The following is a 19557-nucleotide window of genomic DNA, read 5'->3' on the forward strand; positions in this document are numbered from 1 at the left end:
TGTATCGTGATATATATCATGATATATATCTGTTACCGTTAAAGTATGAAATCCGTTATTTTATAGAATACCTAGTTATTTCATGGAATAACTGATCGTGTCCGTTAAAGTGTAAAAATCTCTTGTTCTTCATGGTTTAGCTGGTTATTTCATAGAATAACGATCTGCAGTTATTTCATGGAATAACTGATCGTGTCCGTTAAAGTGTAAAAATCTCTTGTTCTTCATGGTTTAGCTGGTTATTTCATAGAATAACGATCTGCAGTTATTTCATGGAATAACTGATCGTGTCCGTTAAAGTGTAAAAATCTCTTGTTCTTCATGGTTTAGCTGGTTATTTCATAGAATAACGATCTGCAGTTATTTCATGGAATAACTGATCGTGTCCGTTAAAGGTTAAAAATCTCTTGTTCTTCGTGGTTTAGCTGGTTATTTTATAGAATAACGATCTGCATCCCGTTAAAGTGTAAAATAATCTATATCATATAATCTTGCACGACAAATACATTTACCTTCATCCCCCAGTGCATTTACGAACTATTCCAGGTCACAGGGAGAGAACTTATTTAGCGTGTTGGCGCCAGTTCATTCCGGTAATTTCAAGTAATCCTCGATTTTAGTAATCCTTGTTGTAACAAATGATTTTATGGTACGTTTCCATAAATACCACTTATACGCTGCATAAATAAGATAAATTGCTTCTTTTTCATTTTAATTGTCTATCATTAGTTTATTTATAGAGTACCTATATATAGTTATTTCATTTTAGATAAATTTTTTATTTTACACTTTAACTGTCTCTCATTATATAATTTATAGAATACCTAGTTATTTCATAGAATAACTAGTTAAAGTGTCAAATTAATAACATATTACACACATTAATGGACACGGTCAGTTATTTCATGGAATAACTAGATATTCTATGAAATAACTGCATTATATATTTTAACGGTAACATATCGACCGATATACCCTGGTCTTAATGCCGTTAAAGTATTTAACTTGTGTTCTATTAAATTTTCCGAACTACTCTGACTTAAACGTGATCACGAAGCAGCTTCGTGAACTTAATGGATATTCACGCGCGTATCGCAGCACTATAAATATGAAAGACATCAAATTTCATTGAACAATAAATTTATGTCTTGGATAAATCAGGAAACGTGACTTACTTTCATCGACAATGGCCTGAAGATCACTTAACTGGCACGTCGACGGTATACAGACTCCCAAACGAAGATCGGCAATATCAGCTCGTGGACCGATCTTCACAAAATTCCTCAGAAACTGAAACAGAAGAGATGTCTTCAGTTTTCAGCAGACAGAAAGCACATACAGAGAGAGAACGATTTATGCTTCTGCAAGCGTATTTCCCGCATTGAAAATCGCTAACAAATTTTTTTCGAGAGGCTGTCCATTGATGATATCCTACTTTTTTCATTATTTCTCACCCCCCTCCCTTGCGATGTCAAAAAGGGCTACGTCATTATCTCCCCTTTGTCACATATCACGCTATGTTTCATTAACTTATATTTCTAAAAAAAAATGCGTGCTGTCACACTTCGTGTGATCAATTTTCTACCCCTTGTCACAAACTTACAATTTCAAGAACTCCGCTCCCCCTTCAAAGCATGACATTATTTGTGGATAGCCCCCCAAGCATATTTTCTTGGTTTTTATTGAAAACTAGTGGTACCCCGCACGGCTTTGCCCGTAGTAGAAAAATTAAAAGGTCATTTGGTTCGCCTGTATATTTACCAGTATTGTTCCCATAGGGTTATACTCCATATACGCCGTATACTCTCAAACATTTTTTAGAATTGTAGCGTATACCCTCAAGCTTCATAAGTTTCCATTTATAATTCAGATTTTATCATCGCATTTTTAGATTTTCCTAAGGCAAAAATGACATTGTATTTATGTTTACTACATTTTCCCACAAGCAACCTTATTTCCACATATTTCTAAACTCTTATTAAATCAACGCCTTATAATTGCATACACATATTGTGCATAATGAATTACTGGGAGTATACCCCCAGAAAAATTGACGAGAACATCACTGATATTTACAAATAATGGATGACGAATTTCTCGGCAATTTGGCTATGTTCATTTGCTCGCCAATGTTACGGTTCCACGTTATGATAATTTCGTAATTTACTCTTCCACGTTGTGATAATTTGCTCGGTAAAATGCTCTTAAAATTGGAATATAAAAAGGTCCAAATCGAATTTTCGGAAAATCGCTTCGATGTGCACACCCCCATGCTACAAAATAACTTTGTGTCAAATTTCATGAAAATCGGCCGAACGATCTAGGCGTTGTGCATGTCACAGAGTTCCAGACAGGGATCCCGATATCCAGACAGACAGACTTTGAGCTTTATCTTTATCTTTATCTTTTTATTTTACTAATAATAAAGCTGAAAGTCTCTCTGTCCGGAGGATGTCTGTAGGATGTCTGTGACGCTCATAGCGCCTAAACCGTTCGGCCGATTTTCATGAAATTTGGCACAAAGTTAGTATGTAGCATGGGGGTGTGCACCTCGAAGCGATTTTTCGAAAATTCGATGTGGTTCTTTGTCTATTCCAATTTTAAGAAAAAAAATATCATAAGATGGACGAATAAATTACGAAATTATCATAACGTGGAACCGAAACATGGGCACAAGCCAATTGACGAGATACGAAATCATCATAACGTGGAACCGTAAGATGGGTACAAGCCAACTAGCGAGAAAATTCACCATACATTATTTGTAAATGTACAGGCGAACCAAAAGACCTTTTGATTTTTCTATTACGGGCAAAGCCGTGCGGGTATCACTAGTTATTAGTATAAAGCTAAAGATAAAAAAATGTTTCCAGAAAATGCGATGGAAAGGCAAACTTCAACATTTAAAATGCGCTTGAATGTTTTGTTATGTTTTTAAACAAAGTTTTGGTTTTCCAAATTGTTAAAAATGAAAACACGTCACTTCCCTTTTCGTACCATCTTCTATTTCACCCGTAGTTAAAAGTTTTTAATGGGATTGATCCCTTTAGGCCCCTATGACACAAGGCACCTTAATTGAATCCACTTTCGAACGGGCGATTATCAGGATATGTAACCATCAGGATTCCTTGTTTCTGCTTGTTACTGTAATTGGATTTAGCCTGTAGTGAGCAATATTTTAAAGTAAATAAAATAAAAATCTTTACTAATAATAAAGCTGAAAGTCTGTCTGAATATCTGGATCTCTGTCTGTCTGTCTGGATGCCTGGATCTCTGTGACGTGCACAGCGCCTAGACCGTTCGGCCGATTTTCATGAAATTTGGCACAAAGTTATTTTGTAGCATGGGGGGTGTACACCTCAAAGCGATTTTGCGAAAATTTGCTTTTGTAATTTTTCCATTCCATTTTTAAGAAAATTTTACCGAGCAAATTATCACAACGTGGAAGAGTAAATTACGAAATTATCATAACGTGGAACCGTAACATTGGCGAGCAAATGAACATAGCCAATTGGCGAGAAATTCGTCATCCATTATTTGTAAATATACAGGCGAACCAAATGACCTTTTAATTTTCAACTACGAGCAAAGCCGTGCAGGTACCACTAGTAGATAAATAAATGAATACTATTGCAGAAACCGCTTCTTGATATAATTTCACATTCAGCAATGAATATCTATCTGAAAAAACATTTACAGACGACAATAACAATCAATGAAAACGAAAGTGTTTCCTTAACCCATTTTCAGGGCGATGCCACGTGTTCAACCCATCCTTACAACCAACCGAAGGAAGTTTGACTTGAAAGGGGCCACGGATTTAAGGTTACACCTTAGCCTTACTTTAAATAGCATTTTCCCGAAGAATCACTGAAAGTCAACCGCCAAATGACTAGTTCGAACGACTTTTCTCCACGCATTGCGTTATGTGACCGTGACGGTAACTGTGATGTCAAGGTGTGATGTGAATTGACTTCACTTGTGCTGCTCTGGAGTAGGCGACATTGAATCTTCAATTGGGCAAATAAGATTAGCGTTCTGGTTTATCGGATTGCGGAATTTAGGTTGTAACTTATGATTTGTAGGAAATGGACAATAAGTAAATATGCAACTTCGTCAGGAAATATTTAGTAGTGTATACTGCCATGAGAAGGTAAACGGTAATCTAATATTTGGAGATATTTCAAGCAATGCTTTTTTTTTTTATTTATGCTAACAACAGGAAAGAAAGAAAAAAAGAAAAGAAAAATTAATTTGAATTTTTACATCTAGAATTCAAATTATGTTTCCGGAATCACGAGTGTGTGTATGTAGGCGTGTGTGTTTGTGTGTAGGGGGTATGTGTGTTTGTGTGTAGGGGGTATGTGTATGTGTGTGTAGGCATATGTGTTTGTGTCTGTGTGCAGGCATGAATGTGTGGGTAGTTGTGTGTATGAATGTGTGTGTATGGGAGGGTATGTGTGTGTAGGCATAAGTGTTTGTCTGTTTGCAGGCATGAATTTGTGGGTAGTTGTGTGTGTGTATGTGGTGGTGTGTGTGTATGTGTAAGTGTCTGTATGTATGCGTGTGTATGTGTTTGTGTATGTATGTGTTTGTTTGTGTGTGTGTGTGTATGTGTGTGTAGTTGTGTATGCATGCGCGTGTGTGTAGGATATGGATGCAACCTGGAGACGGCTTTCGCTGTAGGAGCAGCATCGTGAGGAGCCGATAGTGCGGAGGGTGGCGGTGGAAAAATAAAATGATAGAGCACGATAAAATCGTCAAGCGAGAACAATAAGCAATCGTGATTGCTCAAAAAAAAAAAAAAAAAAAAAAACTTGCACTTACTATCCTTTACCTGAATAAAATTGTTTCGTGACTTTATAAGCTTCTTCTAGTAGTTAGTTGTAGTCGCAAATATTATTTCGTTTTTTAGTCTCAAGTTCAGTTTTCTCGATCAACCACATTAAAATATTTTAATATGTTTCAGAAAATGTTGTCCGCTCCAAACTTGAGTACTGCAGTCTTATTTGGGATATCCCTACTATATTAATACAGCTAAAGCTCTTGAGCAGATTTAATCCAAATTTGTTTATTACTTGTCTTATAGAACTGATAATCAAGATTTTTTGACTTGTTCTTACTCTCATTTATGTAATGCTAGTGGCACCCTCACGGCTTTGCCCGTAATAGAAAAATTAAAAGGTCTTTTGGTCCGTCTTTATATTTACAAATAATGTATGGTGAATTTCCTCGCCAATTGGCTTGTGCCCATGTTACGGTTCCACGTTATGATAATTTCGTATCTCGCCACTTGACTTGTGCCCATGTTACGGTTCCACGTTATGATAATTTCGTAATTTACTCGTCCATCTTATGATAGTTTTGTTCTTAAAATTGGAATATAAGAAGAACAAAATCGAATTTTTGAAAAATAGCTTCGAGGTGAACGCCCCCATGCTACAATTTAACTTTGTGCCAAATTTCATGAAAATCGGCAAAACGGTCTAGGCGCTATGCGCGTCACAGAGATCATGACAGACAGAGAGACTTTCAGCTTTATTATTAGTAAAGATAAAGATTTACAATGTTTCCACTCTTAAATCACGCCTTGAACTTTTGTGTCTTCTTTTTTTCTATAAGGTTCTACATAATTTAATTGACTGATCCGATATCGATAATTCGATACAACTTGCAGTCCCAAGTAGGACTCTTAGGAGTCGTTCTTTTTTTTTTTTTTACCAGACCGAACTATGTTGATAATTTTTGTCTTTTTAAATTTTACAAACTTTTTAACATTTATTGTCGTGATGTAGACATTTTTTAACTTGTCATTTTACAATTTTAAGTCTTTATGTTTTAATAGTTTAAATGTATAGCTGGTTTTAATTGCTATTTTTATATTGTTGTTACCACTGTAACTAGATTTTTTCTGTTGTGTGCAATCTTTACTAATAATAAAGCAGAAAGTCTCTCTGTCCGGAGGATGTCTGGATGTCTGTGACGCGCATAGCGCCTAGACCGTTCGGCCGATTTTCATGAAATTTGGCACAAAGTTAGTTTGTAGCGTGGGGGTGTGCACCTCGAAGCGAGTTTTCGAAAATTCGATGTGGTTCTTTTTTTTATTCCAATTTTAAGAAAAAAACTATCATAAATTACGAAATGATCATAACGTGGAACCGTCACACGGGCACAAGCCAATGGGCGAGATACGAAATGATCATAACGTGGAACTGTAACGTCGGTACAAGCCAGTTGGCGAGAAAATTCACCATACATTATTTGTAAATATACAGGCAAACCAAAAGACCTTTAATTTTTCTATTACGGGCGAAGCCGTGCGGGTGCCACTAGTACTTTTAATAAACAAATAAATAAATAATAATAAATATTTTTATAGTTACTAAAAATTTTCAATAAAATCTTTCTGGTACCTTATTCTAGAACAGTATTTGCGAAACCCTTTACGTAAAAACAGATTGAGTGCATTTACTAAAACTTGAGTGTATTCTTTACTAATAAGCTAAAAGTCTCTCTGTCCGGAGGATGTCTGGATGTCTGTGACGCGCATAGCGCCTAAACCGTTCGGACGATTTTCATGAAATTTGGCACAAAGTTAGTATGTAGCATGGGGCCATGGGGGTGTGCATCTCGAAGCGATTTTTCGAAAATTCGATGTAGTTCTTTTTCTATTCCAATTTTAAGAAAAAAAATAACACAAGATGGACGAGTAAATTACGAAATTATCATAACGTGGAACCGTATCATGGGCACAAAACAACTGGCGAGAAAATTCACCATACATTATTTGTAAATATACAGGCGAACCAAAAGACCTTTTGATATTTCTATTACGGGCAAAGCCGTGCGGGTATCACTAGTAATGAATAAGTTTGATGATCTTGTTGAATTGGAATCAACCAGTAAAAAGCGTCGACGATAATACTAAAAGAAACAAGCTAAATTAAATGTATCAGTGGCATGTGTTCCTAAATATTTCAGAATATCGGATTGTCTGAAAATTAGAAACTCAAATTTTTTGGAATAATAATTATAAAAATTTCTATAAAGCCTTTTTAAATATTTTATCAGATAACTCAAACAACTTTTACACAGTATATTATATACACATTCTAATATGTAAAAATATAACTTTGTCTTGCAATACTTTTGATATTTTCGAGTTAGATATTTAACTACTTTTTCAAGTGCCATGACAAACAAAATTTCGTTTGTATTTTGCATTGAGTTGTATAGAATAACAGAGTAATGATAACAACATTTTGGTACCTATAGAATAACGTACACTATAATTCGCTCGTTATGAAGAAGGGTGCCACAATACGAAATTTTTAATGGGGTCGTTTCCAAAATTTTAAAAGTATTTTTTTTTTCCAAAAAAGCATGCTTAAAAACATAAGATCTGACCATTTTTTAAATAATTTGTTCAAGTTTAATATTTAAAAAAAAATACTTAAATCGGAGCGCTTTCATTGTTTACGTCTTCTGCCGATGACATCACAAATGATGAAATGTCCTTCAGTATTGCCATTCACAGAGCAAAATATTTAATTCGCATCTTTACTCACGTGTATTGGCAACGATAGGGTGGATAGCAAGCGTAGAGGGCAATTTTAATTCGCTGCTTGATTATCATATCGTGGAAATGCGGTAGAAAGTTGCGTCAAAGAGCATCATTTGTGACGTCATCAAGACCACGCCTTGTTTGAAAAATCGGACATTTTAAAGAATGAATTAAAAAATAACTGTTGAGAAAATAAAAGTATTTTCTGGGTCCATGTTATTATTATTATTATTATTATTATTATTATTATTATTATTATTATTATTATTATTATTATTTTGCTTATTCTATCAATTTCAGTGACTAAAAGCGCTACTTTTGACCGAAGGAAACAGCCCCATTCTCTTTTTTTCGCTTAAAGGCCTTCAAAGGACGTCATCTTCTTTGGAAAATAATGACAGATTTTTTGCTCGAATATTAACCACTGGACGGCACAGCAAACTTACGTGTCTTAACGCAAATTGCCTGAAGAGTTCAACTTCAAACGCTTCTCTTGTAAAATTTCAATTTTTTTTTGTATAGAGGCACTCTTCTTCCAAACGAGCGAATTGTACTTATTTTGCACAAGTGGCACCCGCACGGCTTTGCCCGTAGTAGAAAATTAAAAGATCTTTTGGTTCGCCTGTATATTTACAAATAATGTATGGTGAATTTCTTGCCAACCGACTTGCCCAAGTTACGGTTCCACCTTATGATAACTTGGTAATTTACTCGTTCATCTTATGTTTACTTTGCTTAGGAAAATGTTCTTAAAATTGGAATAGAAAATGAACAAAATCGAATTTTCGAAAAACCGCTTCAAGGTGCACACCCCCATGCTACAAACTAATTCTGTGCCGAATTTCATGAAAATCGGCCGAACGGTCTAGGCGCTATGCGCGTCACAGAGATCCGGACAGACATCCGGACAGAGAGACTTTCATCTTTATTATTAGTAAAGATTTATGAAAGTTGGGACTGAGATAGTGATTTAAAATGTCAGTTGAAAAATAAAAAATATGAAAGTGCACATTGATGAAATATGAAAGCTTTTAAACACTTTGAAACGTTCTACCTAAAAATACTAATTTATAATGCACTTTAAATATGGTCGTAAACTTTCATTGCATACTATGCAATAAAATGCATAATTTAAATAATTCCAATAATTCCAATAAATTTAAGCAATTTTTTGATTTTTTTTTATATCATTAATTTTTATTCCCCTAAAATATAAATTTTATTCTTTCGTAGACTTAACGCCTTCATTTGTAGAATTTTATGTTCTTGCATTTATTTTATGAAAAGGAAAACTTTGAAAATCTTTTGTGAAAGATCACAAACTCCTTCTTTTCAATTGCCATTCATTTTCCTGCAGTAAACTTCTACGTATCTTATTATGCAACTATAAAATGAAGAATATTAAATCTTTTACTACCTGAAAAACCCTCTAATGTTTAATTTCTTACTGTATATGTATTTGAACATAAAGGCACAATTTACATAGCAAATTTCATAAGGTTTCACGCTAATGAAACAAAGAGGAAAGCTAGAAGGAAACGTTCGCTTGACTTTCATTATTCCTTTATAACCAGCATTTGAACACTTACGCAAAAAAAAGTTTGCACGAGATTTTCGAAACACGTTTTTTATTTGTTTCTAATAATAACTGCATTTATAATTTATGGGACTTGATCTTTATACTCGCGTCTAATTGCATATAACAGTAGTAGAGTAATTAAGCATAATAGAGTAGAGATTTGATTGATTTTTTGGAAGGTCACGGGAGGTCACTGTGAAATTTCAACAATGTCCCCATTTGGCAAATTTCGTCTGGAGATTCGGTAGAATTATCATCACTCGGCAAAGTTTGGAATTCCATTCAGCGAAATTTGGAAATCCATTCGAAAAAATTATCATCATTCGGTGCAATTATCATCATTCGGCAAAATTTGGAATTTCATTCAGCAAAATTTGGAATTCCATTCGGTACAGTTATTATTATTTGGCGAAACTTGGAGTTCCATGCGGAAAAATTATCATCATTCGGCAAAATTTGAAATTCCATTTGGTACAGTTATTATTATTCGGCGAAACCTGGAGTTCCATCCGGCAAAATTATCATCATACGGTACAATTATCATCATTCGGAAAAAAATGGAATTTCATTCAGCACAATTTAGAATTACATTCGGCAAAATTTGTAATTCCATTCTGGAACATTATCATCATTCAGCAAAATTTGGAATTCCATTCTGGAACATTATCATCATTCAGCAAAATTTGGAATTCCATTCTGGAAAATTATCATCATTCAGCAAAATTTGGAATTCCATTCGGTACAGTTACCATTATTCGGTGAAACTTGGAGTTCCATCCGGCAAAATGATCATCATGCGGTACACTTATCATCATTCGGAAAAATTTGGAACTCCATTCAGCAAAATTTGGAATTCTATTCGGAAAAATTATCATCATCCGGTAAAATTATCATCATTCGGCAAAATTTGGAATTTCATTCAGCAAAATTTGGAATTCCATTCGGCAAAATTTGAAATTCCATTCGGCAAAATTATCATCACCCGGCAAAATTTGGAATTCCATTCGGTACAGTTATCATTATTCGGTGAAACTTGGAGTTCCATCCAGCAAAATTATCATCATGCGGTACCCTTATCATCATTTGGGAAAAATTTGGAATTCCATTCGGTAAAATTTGGAATTCCATTCGGAAAAAATATCATTCGGCAAAATTTGGAATTCCATTCAGCAAAATTTGGAATTGCATTCGGCAAAATTATCATCATTCGGTCAAATTTGGAATACCATTCGGTACAGTTATCATTATTCGGCGAAACTTAGAGTTCCATCCCGCAAAATTATCATCATACGGTACAATTATCATCATTCGGAAATATTTGGAATTCCATTCAGCAAAATTTGGAATTCCATTTGGAAAAATTATCATCATTCGGCAAAATTTGGAATTCCATTCGGCAAAATTATCATCATTCGGCAAAATTTGGAATTCCATTCGGTACAGTTATCATTATTCGGCGAAACTTGGGGTTCCATTCCGCAAAATTATCATCATTCGGAAAAAATTGCAGCTCCATTCAGGAAATTGAGGATTTCCGGCTTCCCAAAAGTTCGGGGTACCCCTGATCGAAACCTTTCGGTTTTCAAAATTTCCATTTAAAAGAGGGATTCGTATTCAACTTCAATAACTGCGTATTTAGCCTTGATATTAATGTACCAATTTAACTCGGCTTCATATAATAAAGAAAAACTCAATCACTCAACCCATTTATGTCTTTCCCCCCTCTTATCTTCTTCCCAAAAATTATAAGTTTCTCAGAAAACATGATGACAATAAGAAATGCCAGAATTACATGCTTGGTGCTGGTTCAGAGATGAATAATTTTCTTTTTATAATAATTTAAATATTTTTAACTGACAATAGAACTTTCCTGCATCAACTTCGAAAGTTCATTTTCCTCTTCCCGGTGAAAGAATTAAGCTCTTAAGTATCACTTTAAGTCATTGTTCGCCATGTTAAAATATTTTCGTCTGATATCAGATTGTAATTTTTTTTCTGCAAAGATGTTTATCCTATTTGCTTATACGGTAATAAGACAACATTAGTTAGAAGTTGTGATACTTATATTAAAAAGAATAAAAAAAAAATAGTAATTTGAATTTTGACATGTTGAATTCAAATTATGTTTTTCGCAATCACGAGTGTGTGTATGTAGGCGTGTGTGTTTGTGTGTGTGGGGGGGGGGTGTGTGTAGGGGGTATTTGTGTGTGTGTGTAGGCATGTGTGTTTGTGTCTGTGTGCAGACATGAATGTGTGGGTAGTTGTGTGTAGGTGTCTGTATGTGTGTGTGTGTGTATGTGTGTGTTTGTGTGTGTAGGTGTATGTGTTTGTGTGTGTGTTTGTGTGTGCGTGCGTGTGTGTGTAGTTGTGTATGTATGCGCGTGTGTGTAGGACATGGATGCAACCTGGAGACGGCTTCTGCTATAGGAGCAGCATCGTGAGGAGCCGGTCGACGGTGATGGTGCAGAGGGTGGCGGTGGGAAAATAAAATCAAAGCACATCAAAACAGTCAAGTGAGAACAATAAGCAATCGTGATTGCTCAATAAAAAAAAAAAAAGAAATATATTTAAAAACAACTAGGCAGAGAATCTTTGAATTTTTGTTTTGTAAAACCAGTGTAAAGAATACCAATTGACACTCTATTTAGTGTTCAGTTCTTTACTTTCCGTAATTGATCTTATATCTCATACGTGCTCTTTCCAACAAAATTTCACAGTAATACACGAATAATAAATTAATTAAACATCATTTAATTTCAATACAATTAAGTTTCAAAATGCTCACATTTCTTCATATTGTCATAAGGCTGATTTTTTTTTTTTAAATTCATTTTAAAGCTTTTTTGCTCCTCAAAAGAAAAAAGGAAGAATGTACAGCCGTTGTTCGATAGTTAATCTTCAATTTATGAAAATATTGGGTGCACCCCTGTATTTAGTTAATGTATTTTGGTTTTTGATACTGAAGATAAAAAAAACCGGGTTTTAAGGATGTGATAATAAGATAATCCCTATTGATCTATGTTAAAGTTTTTTTTTCAAAATAACAATAATAGTAATATTAATAATAACCATAAACTATATTATCATTTAATTATTATACCTTGGAAAAGTAATACTAAATAAGAGTTTTTTAATGTTTGTTCATTAATACTTTTTTTAAAAGTTATTTCTTAAAAAATAATGTAAATGTTTTTTTTTTTCGCTCTTTACCTGTTTTGTTTTAAATATTTTTACAAAGACCTTCCCTTAATCGGAAAGTTCCTTCCTCCATAGTTGCTTAATTTGTATATTTTTCATTCATTCCTGTTGCATAATTGTGTTGCTCCTATTTACATAAAATTAAATTACATGGTTAAATAAAGAAGCTAAGTACATAAACAACAAAGTCAAATCCATTTGAGGTGAATGCCCGAAGAAAGGTTTCCTGTTCTTGACATCTTGCATTGTCCAAAAACTTTCAGCCAAGGTCCTTCCCAGACTAAGTTCACTCATTATATTGACCAAATAATACTAAGCCCTTTGTTGAGCTATATTGCTGAAACCACTGCTTACGTAAAAATCTCCTTGACTTTAGCAAATTAATTTACTTCTGGTATTTCCTTCATCCAAGAGTAAATTCCTTATAGATAGAAACTAACAGGCAGGACTGTTGGTGTATGTCAAAGACCGACCTTAGGAATATGATCAAGACGCACAAACAGAATGCTATTCCGGCAGGTGGCTCCAGATTCACGTGCGCGATTGGCCATGCACGAAATAGAATTTATTAGGTGCTACAAGGAAGCTATTGTGAATTGGAAGACAATTTCGTTTCAATTGTTCTCCGGTAATCCTATTGCATGCAATCGTGTAGTCACAGAGAGTAGGTCTTGCCTTTTTTCTTTAAATTTTGTTATGGATGTGCGAATTTACATGTATGTGTCCAAAGTTATTAAACAATTATACTCATTTGAGCTTTTGTCCTTCAGTTGTTGCCTAGTTCGAATGTAAATCTTGTTTTTTGTTCCGGGTTCAAAAGCATTACCTTTGTGTCAACGGTTGCTATTATGTAAACATTTTTCCAATGCTTTGGAAGGACATGAGAAATAGTGGGCGTTGTGTTTTTTTTTTTTTTTTTTTTTAAATATAAATGACTAAAACCTCTATAGTAAAAGATATAGGTTTAGATTTGGAAGCTGTAGCGGGGGACATTGGGGTTATTCTCAGTGATATTGAAATTTCGAGCACCGGCAACCCTATGATTCAACCACTTTTACTTTGGCAACCCTATACCATTGGTTTTGTAATATTTTTACCTACATTTTTTATATAACATGTGGAAACTCGATGAGGGTAAATTACTTTTTTTTTTTGGGGCACCTTTTAGATCCTGACAACCCTGGTTAGGGACCGGAAAAAGGTAGGCAACCTTACTTTAACATTTTATTTACAGCTTTTACTCTTCATTTATGACAACAATTTTCGGAAACTCGATGGGGGTAAATTACTCATTTTTGGGCGCCTTTTAGCCCCTGGCAATCCTGCTTAGGGACCAGAAAAAGGTAGGCAACCTTACTGTAACATTTCCTTTACAGCTTTTACTCTTCGTTTATGACAACAATTTACGGAAACTCGATGAGAGTAAATTATTCATTTTTGGGCACTTTTTAGTCTCTGGCAATCCTGCTTAGGGACCGGGAAAAGGTAGGCAACCTTACTTTAACGTTTCATTTACAGCTTTTACTCTTCATTTATGACGACATTTTTCGGACACTCGATGGGGGTAAATTACTCATTTTTGGGCACCTTTTAGCCCCTGGCAATCCTGCTTAGGGACCAGAAAAAGGTAGGCAACCTTACTGTAACATTTCCTTTACAGCTTTTACTCTTCGTTTATGACAACAATTTTCGGAAACTCGATGAGAGTAAATTATTCATTTTTGGGCACTTTTTAGTCTTTGGCAATCCTGCTTAGGGACCAGAAAAAGGTAGGCAACCTTACTGTAACATTTCCTTTACAGCTTTTACTCTTCGTTTATGACAACAATTTTCGGAAACTCGATGAGAGTAAATTATTCATTTTTGGGCACCTTTTAGCCCCTGGCAATCCTGCTTAGGGACCAGAAAAAGGTAGGCAACCTTACTGTAACATTTCCTTTACAGCTTTTACTCTTCGTTTATGACAACAATTTTCGGAAACTCGATGAGAGTAAATTATTCATTTTTGGGCACTTTTTAGTCTCTGGCAATCCTGCTTAGGGACCGGGAAAAGGTAGGCAACCTTACTGTAACATTTCCTTTACAGCTTTTACTCTTCATTTATGACGACATTTTTCGGACACTCGATGGGGGTAAATTACTCATTTTTGGGCACCTTTTAGCCCCTGGCAATCCTGCTTAGGGACCAGAAAAAGGTAGGCAACCTTACTGTAACATTTCCTTTACAGCTTTTACTCTTCGTTTATGACAACAATTTTCGGAAACTCGATGAGAGTAAATTATTCATTTTTGGGCACTTTTTAGTCTCTGGCAATCCTGCTTAGGGACCGGGAAAAGGTAGGCAACCTTACTGTAACATTTCCTTTACAGCTTTTACTCTTCGTTTATGACAACAATTTTCGGAAACTCGATGAGAGTAAATTATTCATTTTTGGGCACTTTTTAGTCTCTGGCAATCCTGCTTAGGGACCAGAAAAAGGTAGGCAACCTTACTGTAACATTTCCTTTACAGCTTTTACTCTTCGTTTATGACAACAATTTTCGGAAACTCGATGAGAGTAAATTATTCATTTTTGGGCACTTTTTAGTCTCTGGCAATCCTGCTTAGGGACCAGAAAAAGGTAGGCAACCTTACTGTAACATTTCCTTTACAGCTTTTACTCTTCGTTTATGACAACAATTTTCGGAAACTCGATGAGAGTAAATTATTCATTTTTGGGCACCTTTTAGCCCCTGGCAATCCTGCTTAGGGACCAGAAAAAGGTAGGCAACCTTACTGTAACATTTCCTTTACAGCTTTTACTCTTCGTTTATGACAACAATTTTCGGAAACTCGATGAGAGTAAATTATTCATTTTTGGGCACTTTTTAGTCTCTGGCAATCCTGCTTAGGGACCGGGAAAAGGTAGGCAACCTTACTGTAACATTTCCTTTACAGCTTTTACTCTTCATTTATGACGACATTTTTCGGACACTCGATGGGGGTAAATTACTCATTTTTGGGCACCTTTTAGCCCCTGGCAATCCTGCTTAGGGACCAGAAAAAGGTAGGCAACCTTACTGTAACATTTCCTTTACAGCTTTTACTCTTCGTTTATGACAACAATTTTCGGAAACTCGATGAGAGTAAATTATTCATTTTTGGGCACTTTTTAGTCTCTGGCAATCCTGCTTAGGGACCGGGAAAAGGTAGGCAACCTTACTTTAACGTTTCATTTACAGCTTTTTACTCTTCATTTATGACGACATTTTTCGGACACTCGATGGGGGTAAATTACTCATTTTTGGGCACCTTTTAGCCCCTGGCAATCCTGCTTAGGGACCAGAAAAAGGTAGGCAACCTTACTGTAACATTTCCTTTACAGCTTTTACTCTTCGTTTATGACAACAATTTTCGGAAACTCGATGAGAGTAAATTATTCATTTTTGGGCACTTTTTAGTCTCTGGCAATCCTGCTTAGGGACCGGGAAAAGGTAGGCAACCTTACTTTAACGTTTCATTTACAGCTTTTACTCTTCATTTATGACGACATTTTTCGGACACTCGATGGGGGTAAATTACTCATTTTTGGGCACCTTTTAGCCCCTGGCAATCCTGCTTAGGGACCAGAAAAAGGTAGGCAACCTTACTGTAACATTTCCTTTACAGCTTTTACTCTTCGTTTATGACAACAATTTTCGGAAACTCGATGAGAGTAAATTATTCATTTTTGGGCACCTTTTAGCCCCTGGCAATCCTGCTTAGGGACCAGAAAAAGGTAGGCAACCTTACTGTAACATTTCCTTTACAGCTTTTACTCTTCGTTTATGACAACAATTTTCGGAAACTCGATGAGAGTAAATTATTCATTTTTTACAGGGCACCTTTTAGGGCCCCTGGCAATCCTGCTTAGGGACCAGAAAAAGGTAGGCAACCTTACTGTAACATTTCCTTTACAGCTTTTACTCTTCGTTTATGACAACAATTTTCGGAAACTCGATGAGAGTAAATTACTCATTTTTGGGCACCTTTTAGCCCTTACTGGCAATCCTGCTTAGGGACCAGAAAAAGGTAGGCAACCTTACTGTAACATTTCCTTTACAGCTTTTACTCTTCGTTTATGACAACAATTTTCGGAAACTCGATGAGAGTAAATTATTCATTTTTGGGCACTTTTTAGTCTCTGGCAATCCTGCTTAGGGACCGGGAAAAGGTAGGCAACCTTACTTTAACGTTTCATTTACAGCTTTTACTCTTCATTTATGACGACATTTTTCGGACACTCGATGGGGGTAAATTACTCATTTTTGGGCACCTTTTAGCCCCTGGCAATCCTGCTTAGGGACCAGAAAAAGGTAGGCAACCTTACTGTAACATTTCCTTTACAGCTTTTACTCTTCGTTTATGACAACAATTTTCGGAAACTCGATGAGAGTAAATTATTCATTTTTGGTTTATGACACAATTTTCGGAAACTTTTTAGGGCACTTTTTAGTCTCTGGCAATCCTGCTTAGGGACCGGGAAAAGGTAGGCAAAAGGTAGGCAACCTTACTGTAACATTTCCTTTACAGCTTTTACTCTTCGTTTATGACAACAATTTTCGGAAACTCGATGAGAGTAAATTATTCATTTTTGGGCACTTTTTAGTCTCTGGCAATCCTGCTTAGGGACCGGGAAAAGGTAGGCAACCTTACTTTAACGTTTCATTTACAGCTTTTACTCTTCATTTATGACGACATTTTTCGGACACTCGATGGGGGTAAATTACTCATTTTTGGGCACCTTTTAGCCCCTGGCAATCCTGCTTAGGGACCAGAAAAAGGTAGGCCAACCTTACTGTAACATTTCCTTTACAGCTTTTACTCTTCGTTTATGACAACAATTTTCGGAAACTCGATGAGAGTAAATTATTCATTTTTGGGCACTTTTTAGTCTCTGGCAATCCTGCTTAGGGACCGGGAAAAGGTAGGCAACCTTACTTTAACGTTTCATTTACAGCTTTTACTCTTCGTTTATGACAACAATTTTCGGACACTCGATGGGGGTAAATTATTCATTTTTGGGCACCTTTTAGTCTCTGGCAATCCTGCTTAGGGACCAGAAAAAGGTAGGCAACCTTACTGTAACATTTCCTTTACAGCTTTTACTCTTCGTTTATGACAACAATTTTCGGAAACTCGATGAGAGTAAATTATTCATTTTTGGGCACTTTTTAGTCTCTGGCAATCCTGCTTAGGGACCGGGAAAAGGTAGGCAACCTTACTTTAACGTTTCATTTACAGCTTTTACTCTTCATTTATGACGACATTTTTCGGACACTCGATGGGGGTAAATTACTCATTTTTGGGCACCTTTTAGCCCCTGGCAATCCTGCTTAGGGACCAGAAAAAGGTAGGCAACCTTACTGTAACATTTCCTTTACAGCTTTTACTCTTCGTTTATGACAACAATTTTCGGAAACTCGATGAGAGTAAATTATTCATTTTTGGGCACTTTTTAGTCTCTGGCAATCCTGCTTAGGGACCGGGAAAAGGTAGGCAACCTTACTTTAACGTTTCATTTACAGCTTTTACTCTTCATTTATGACGACCATTTTTCGGACACTCGATGGGGGTAAATTACTCATTTTTGGGCACCTTTTAGCCCCTGGCAATCCTGCTTAGGGACCAGAAAAAGGTAGGCAACCTTACTGTAACATTTCCTTTGCAGCTTTTACTCTTCGTTTATGACAACAATTTTCGGAAACTCGATGAGAGTAAATTATTCATTTTTGGGCACTTTTTAGTCTCTGGCAATCCTGCTTAGGGACCGGGAAAAGGTAGGCAACCTTACTTTAACGTTTCATTTACAGCTTTTACTCTTCATTTATGACGACATTTTTCGGACACTCGATGGGGGTAAATTACTCATTTTTGGGCACCTTTTAGCCCCTGGCAATCCTGCTTAGGGACCAGAAAAAGGTAGGCAACCTTACTGTAACATTTCCTTTACAGCTTTTACTCTTCGTTTATGACAACAATTTTCGGAAACTCGATGAGAGTAAATTATTCATTTTTGGGCACTTTTTAGTCTCTGGCAATCCTGCTTAGGGACCGGGAAAAGGTAGGCAACCTTACTGTAACATTTCCTTTACAGCTTTTACTCTTCATTTATGACGACATTTTTCGGACACTCGATGGGGGTAAATTACTCATTTTTTGGGCACCTTTTAGCCCCTGGCAATCCTGCTTAGGGACCAGAAAAAGGTAGGCAACCTTACTGTAACATTTCCCTTTACAGCTTTTACTCTTCGTTTATGACAACAATTTTCGGAAACTCGATGAGAGTAAATTATTCATTTTTGGGCACTTTTTAGTCTCTGGCAATCCTGCTTAGGGACCGGGAAAAGGTAGGCAACCTTACTTTAACGTTTCATTTACAGCTTTTACTCTTCATTTATGACGACATTTTTCGGACACTCGATGGGGGTAAATTACTCATTTTTGGGCACCTTTTAGCCCCTGGCAATCCTGCTTAGGGACCAGAAAAAGGTAGGCAACCTTACTGTAACATTTCCTTTACAGCTTTTACTCTTCGTTTATGACAACAATTTTCGGAAACTCGATGAGAGTAAATTATTCATTTTTGGGCACTTTTTAGTCTCTGGCAATCCTGCTTAGGGACCGGGAAAAGGTAGGCAACCTTACTTTAACGTTTCATTTACAGCTTTTACTCTTCATTTATGACGACATTTTTCGGACACTCGATGGGGGTAAATTACTCATTTTTGGGCACCTTTTAGCCCCTGGCAATCCTGCTTAGGGACCAGAAAAAGGTAGGCAACCTTACTGTAACATTTCCTTTACAGCTTTTACTCTTCGTTTATGACAACAATTTTCGGAAACTCGATGAGAGTAAATTATTCATTTTTGGGCACTTTTTAGTCTCTGGCAATCCTGCTTAGGGACCGGGAAAAGGTAGGCAACCTTACTTTAACGTTTCATTTACAGCTTTTACTCTTCATTTATGACGACATTTTTCGGACACTCGATGGGGGTAAATTACTCATTTTTGGGCACCTTTTAGCCCCTGGCAATCCTGCTTAGGGACCAGAAAAAGGTAGGCAACCTTACTGTAACATTTCCTTTACAGCTTTTACTCTTCGTTTATGACAACAATTTTCGGAAACTCGATGAGAGTAAATTATTCATTTTTGGGCACTTTTTAGTCTCTGGCAATCCTGCTTAGGGACCGGG

The 19557-nt window shown here is 36.0% G+C and overlaps 1 protein-coding gene across 1 annotated transcript in view; it reads right to left on the minus strand.

The window, feature by feature from the left end:
* LOC129220321 (nose resistant to fluoxetine protein 6-like) overlaps nucleotides 1-19557 on the minus strand; it is a 125583-nt gene that overhangs the window by 98024 nt on the left and 8002 nt on the right. The window contains exon 4 of the mRNA XM_054854724.1: nucleotides 1176-1290. Within this exon, the coding sequence (XP_054710699.1) occupies nucleotides 1176-1290 (115 nt within the window). The remainder of the gene's footprint in view (nucleotides 1-1175; nucleotides 1291-19557) is intronic.

Source organism: Uloborus diversus, chromosome 1, assembly GCF_026930045.1.
Source record: "Uloborus diversus isolate 005 chromosome 1, Udiv.v.3.1, whole genome shotgun sequence".
Lineage (NCBI taxonomy): Eukaryota > Metazoa > Arthropoda > Arachnida > Araneae > Uloboridae > Uloborus > Uloborus diversus.